Below are 5,745 nucleotides of genomic sequence, written 5' to 3'. Positions count from 1 at the left end.
GGAGAAAAAGACGAACCCCCTCCCACGCACCAACGCGACAGCGAGAATTCGGAACTCAGCCAGAGAACCTTATGACCACGTAAAGCGAGAATCCAGAAATAAAATAATTGATCGTAAAAATTAAAAAATAACGCAATTCCTTTCCAGTGTAAATTCAAATACACAATCCCGTTTATTATGGGAAATGTGTGCAATCGATATTTTGAATCAGTCTACCAATCTATGTAAAAATGGTAGCAAAGGTTATATTAATTACACGGTATTTTTACTTATGTTTGGGGAGAGGGCGATACAGCAACACAGTGCAACGACTGAGCAGCCCCTGCTTCAGCAACGCTTTATTAGAGCAAGCGTGTCAGAATGAGAAAAACAGACGCGTGTTATTACGAGAAAAAAGTTATACGAAAAGAGAATCTAAATAAATCTACTGCTGTTTCAGGGTTTAGAAAGTTGCCGATTTTATTATTCTCTCCTTGCCCATATTTCAAAAGGGCTGGGAAGTTTTATAGCTTCACCCAAGGGGACGATTTAGCTAAACAGTTCGCCATTACTAATTAAAAAGAACGGAGAAAGCGCGAATGACTTAATGGCATCTGAAGCATCACGAAATATAAATCGTCTCATTTTCTCTGTGTTTTTCTAGAAAACAAACAAACAATAAAATAAACGCAATAAGCAACTTTACAGACGACACAGTCGATTTTTTTTTTTTAATTGAAAAGGCGCGAGCTGGGGTGGGAAAAAAAGACCCAGCAACGCTTTTTAAAAATAGTATTTGAAGTGTGTGCGTGTGTGTGTGTAAAAAAAAAAAACTAAGCAAATTAAAAAGATACGTTTCAAAACAGCTGGCGGGTTTAGAAAGAAGGGGAAATAAACAAGGCACAATTTATTCAAGCGAGAGAATATCCCGTAGCCTTACCTGCAAATAATGCCCTGACTGACCAATCAGATCGAAGAGCGGCGCTGATCTGCCATTTTCAATGCGAAACGGTGCCAATCAAGAGCGGCGCAGCCAATGAGCGCGCCGGGATCCCGTCACGTGCCGAAGAGGCCGCGAGGCCCTCATTGGTCAGCGTGGGGCTGCCTCCCGAGTTCATTTATGTGCAAGCAGTGAGTGATTGACTTTATCAGTCCAAGGACATCATTCACTTGGAAAGGGGGGGAAAGTTTGATCCTCTTTCTCAAGGATCACAGTTACGAGAGTTTTTCTCCCCCAGTAACTCCAAAAAAAAAAAGGGGGATTTTTTTTTTCTCGCCTTTTGCAAAAATTTTTTTTTCTTCTCCCGTGCACACAACCAAAACAAAAGAGAGTTACAGTTCTTCAGTTCTTCGGCGTTGTTTTTTTTTTACCGAACTCAGCAAACCTGGGTTAATTTTAATTTTTTTGTTCCGTCTCTTGTCCCTTTTTTTTTTGTTGTTGTTGCTCTTGTTGTTGTTGTTGTTGCCGTTTTCGGTTTGCTCTTCCCGAGTTGCTCCAGATGACGATGCTACTCGACGGCGGACCGCAGTTCTCTGCGCTCGGAGTTGGGGGTTTCGGAACGCCAAGGCACCACGAGATGGGAAACAGGGATCCGGGTTTGGGGCTCAATCCCTTTGGAGAGTCTTCCCATTCCGCGGCGTTCAAGCTGAGCCCCGTGGCTCACGACATCTCTTCCAGTCAGACCTCGGCGTTCACCCCGCAGGCGTCCGGATACGCCACCGCTCTCGGACACCACCACGGCGGCCAGGTGGGCTCCTACGGCGGCGGAGCGTTCAATTCAGCCCGAGACTTTTTGTTCCGAAACCGCGGCGCCGGCATCGGGGATTCTGCAGCGGCCGGCGGCCAGCACGGGATCTTTGCTCCGTCGGCCGGCAGCCTGCACGGACCTCCGGGCATCTCCGACAACCCGGGGCACCTCCTGTTCCCCGGGCTGCACGAGCAGACCGCGAGCCACCCGTCCCCGAACGGGCACGTCGTGAACGGCCAGATGCACCTGGGCTTGCGCGGGGACCTCTTTGGACGGCCAGACCCGTACCGACCCGTCGCCAGCCCCCGGACGGACCCCTACGCCACTGCCCAGCTGCACAACTACAACCACCCCATAAACATGAACATGGGGATGAACGTGCCGACGCATCATGGTCCGGGGGCATTTTTTAGGTACATGAGACAGCCCATTAAGCAAGAAATGTCCTGTAAATGGATAGACGAGACCCAGATGAACCGACCCAAAAAGACCTGCGACAGGACTTTCAGCACAATGCACGAGCTGGTGACACATGTCTCTATGGAACACGTTGGCGGCCCAGAACAAAGTAACCACATTTGTTTCTGGGAAGATTGCCCTAGGGAAGGGAAATCTTTTAAAGCCAAATATAAACTGGTGAATCACATCAGAGTGCACACGGGAGAGAAACCGTTCCCCTGCCCATTCCCCGGTTGTGGAAAAATATTTGCCCGCTCGGAAAATCTGAAAATTCACAAACGAACTCATACAGGTAAATACGGCGGCATTGCATCCCTCCCGAGCAGCGCTCCGAACGCGCGAGCTTGCGTTGGCCTTTTACGTTATTTCGCGTGCTAACCGAAATCGCACCGGCGGAGCTCAGAGGTCTGCAGAATTTGTCTCAGCTTAGGGATTACAGGCCTGTGTTGTTGTGTTTTTCGAGGGTGAGTTTAGAGGAGAGGAGGCGAGCGCCGTGACACCAATAAAAGAAGTAAGTTACAGTGATTCAAACACCAGCTGCTCGCGCCTGGAGAGCGTCCGGCAGACTCCATTAAAATAATTCCGTACACAAACATCATAAGGTATTATGCTAGATCTGCTGGGATCTTTTTATTTTATTTGACAACAACTGTACTCTTGCTTGTTTTTAAATAAACGATGAAGTTTCTCGGGTCTCTGGGCGGTTGTTTAGATACTTCTTGAGCTAAAAGCTGGACGATGTGTAAAAGTACAAGTGCAATGTTTAGTCTTAAGGCCTGATGATAACTGGAGTCTAACAATCAATGACGCTGCTATATCGGTGGCATTTATGAGTCAAAATAAAACATCATTTACTTCCGTCCTATTTCTGATTGGCACATCCTAATTAATCACTAAAACGTTTTGGTAGTCTTTTTTGTATATAGGTAATATTAAAGAAAATATATTAAGGTTTAAAGCTGTTGATGTTGTATTTTTTTTCATAGAAATTCACTTCATGTAAATAAGTAGAAAACTTACTGAATTCCGGGTAATTAAAAAGAAGCGGTCTGGTTATTTATTGGTGGGCAGTGTTAGACCAAGATGATTGCCATGATTTGAGATTTAAGATATGCTGACATTTGCCCTTACAATTTCAACTGGAATAAAATCTTCGAATATCCTTTCCCCGTATTTTCTAAGAATCATTATTGGCAACCGCCAAACGCGAGTTGGTGTTTTGTGAGTTCTGTTTTCCCTCATGCAAATGTAAAAGTTCACCACTTATTGCTTATTTATCTTACTTTCTCTTGTAGGTGAAAAGCCCTTTAAGTGCGAGTTCGAGGGATGTGATAGACGCTTTGCAAACAGCAGTGACAGAAAAAAACACATGCATGTCCACACCTCCGACAAGCCGTACATCTGCAAAGTGTGCGACAAGTCATACACACACCCCAGCTCTCTCAGGAAACACATGAAGGTAATTAACTGTTTATTTACCGGGTGTAAATACATTAACCTATTTTTTAGTCTCCTTGCAATAACAGCCAGAGACGGAAACAATTAATATGGAAAAATATTTAATTTTCAGCTCTCTCTGGTCTTTTGTTTACTGAATATACGCGTGGGGTTTCCGGAGCGTCAGTATTTGCTGAAGTTTTTATCAAATGTAAAATCCTTATATCTACCCAAGTTTCATGGTTAACCCATGTTTTTGCGTCGTTGTTCTTTTTTTAGGAATGGACAAATGTAAAATATATTAGGAGCAACTTAAAGATTTTATAGCGAAATGCTCTGGGTTACATTACGAAAAAGACCTTTAATCAATGTTACACCACTAAAATAATTAAAAGCAGTGCATTATTCCCGGGTCTAATTTGTCTTTTTTTTTCCCCTAATCGGCATCTCCATAATAAAACCTGTCTTTTTTGTGTTGTCTTCAAGCAGTTAAGGATAAACGTACTTTCACTACTGGTGGGACACCATCACCTTTCCTCTCCCCCAAAGCGTGATAAAAAGAGTTGATGTATTTTTTGCATAAACGGGAGTGATTTCCAGACAACGTGTCTCCAGTGTCTCTAGCTGATCCGCTCTTGTTATCGCGGTAGGTTCACGAGTCGCAGGCCTCGGAGTCCTCTCCGGCAGCAAGTTCGGGGTACGAGTCGTCCACGCCACCAGCCCTGGTTTCGACGAGCACCGAAGACCCGACAAAAACGCCTCCTTCAGCAGTGCAAAACACGCCAACTCATAGCGAGGGACTTCCGCCCAACTTTAATGAATGGTACGTTTGAAATCGAGCAAAGCAAGACTCTGAAATGGACCAAAAGGTTAAGGAAAACCTAAAATCCACACGCGCCCTAAGGTGTACAAAGGGGAAACGAAATCGCATTGGAGGACATGAAATTTTATTTCAGTAGGCATATAGAGCGTCGGGCAGGCCTCGTCCTTTCTCAGGATTAGAAACTGACTTTTATTGGGAGTACGAAAATGAAAAGAAAAATAGAAAGGGTTTCGTTTTTAGTTTCCAGGTTTCAGATAATTTTATTTTTCATTTGTTTTTTTTATTAAAGGAAGAATCTTTCACGGTGTGTTCTACGACGATGGTGATTTTCAATATCGCCTTAGAATTGATTGTTAAACCTTCACACAGTCTTAAGAAACGTGCCAAAGTCTTTTATGTCTTGAACTTGAACAAAAAATAAATATATACTCGTGAATGTATTCCTTGTTTGATGGGGTCGACTCTATTGTTAACGTCCGTTTTCAGGTGGAGAATGTGGTATTGTTAGAATAACGATTGTTACCGTTGAATATACCGTTGCCTTTTGTAATAACTTTGTAAATACATATCCATGATGCCATATTTATCAATTTGTAATTTAATTATCGGCATAAGTTCCGAAACTGAAATGATATTTATGGAAATGTTTTCTAACAAGACTATGTACAGTTTTGGGTTATAACCATCTTAACATTAAAATCCTCGAATTTAAAGATCAGGTACTGCGACTGTATCTTTCTTTAAAATGTGGTAGAGAGCTATAAAACACGAGATCAATAATGTGCTGACATATCCTTTAAAAGTGTTCTGTGTTAGACTGTGTTAGCTTGTAGATACATGTCAGTGTACAACACCGTACTCGTAGAGCCTGAATATTTATAAGGCTGACAGATTGTCTAGTAAATCTTTGTCAGTATACTAATCTTGGTGAATTCACTTTCTTCTCATTTTGCTTTAATTTACTCATAGACTCAGCCTGTACAATGAATTTGTACAAGCAATTGCATCTCACCACACATTTAGGAATCCATCAATTAGCCATAAATCATATACATATATAATTATATAATGGCCTTAAAACACGTTACAGCCAATTAAGTTCACATATTTGCAGTTATGAAACTGGCTACAGTTGCCAGTCGAAAATGTTTGCAGAAAGATTACAATGATGTAAGTATTTTCAAACTCGTAAATGCGCAAAAACAACTGAGGTCCCCTTCAGCTGGATGTCTGATTACGTGCACAAACCCCGTGGAATTTTACAGCAGTTAACTTTATAATAACAGTTTCTTTTTCTGT

The 5,745-nt window shown here is 42.6% G+C and overlaps 1 protein-coding gene across 1 annotated transcript; it reads left to right on the top strand.

The window, feature by feature from the left end:
- Positions 1-1,094: 1,094 nt before the first annotated feature.
- On the top strand, positions 1,095-5,164 carry zic3 (zic family member 3 heterotaxy 1 (odd-paired homolog, Drosophila)). Its single transcript, XM_006632885.3, has 3 exons — positions 1,095-2,478; positions 3,482-3,645; positions 4,274-5,164. Exons 1-3 carry the CDS (start codon positions 1,479-1,481, stop codon positions 4,454-4,456), a joined length of 1,347 nt encoding a protein of 448 aa, XP_006632948.1. The 5' UTR covers positions 1,095-1,478; the 3' UTR covers positions 4,457-5,164.
- The last annotated feature ends 581 nt before the right edge of the window (positions 5,165-5,745 follow it).

Source organism: Lepisosteus oculatus, chromosome 8 (genome assembly GCF_040954835.1).
Source record: "Lepisosteus oculatus isolate fLepOcu1 chromosome 8, fLepOcu1.hap2, whole genome shotgun sequence".
Taxonomy (NCBI): Eukaryota; Metazoa; Chordata; class Actinopteri; order Semionotiformes; family Lepisosteidae; genus Lepisosteus; species Lepisosteus oculatus.
The sequence above is the reverse complement of the archived record's forward strand: the minus strand, read 5'-3'. Positions and strand labels throughout refer to the sequence as shown.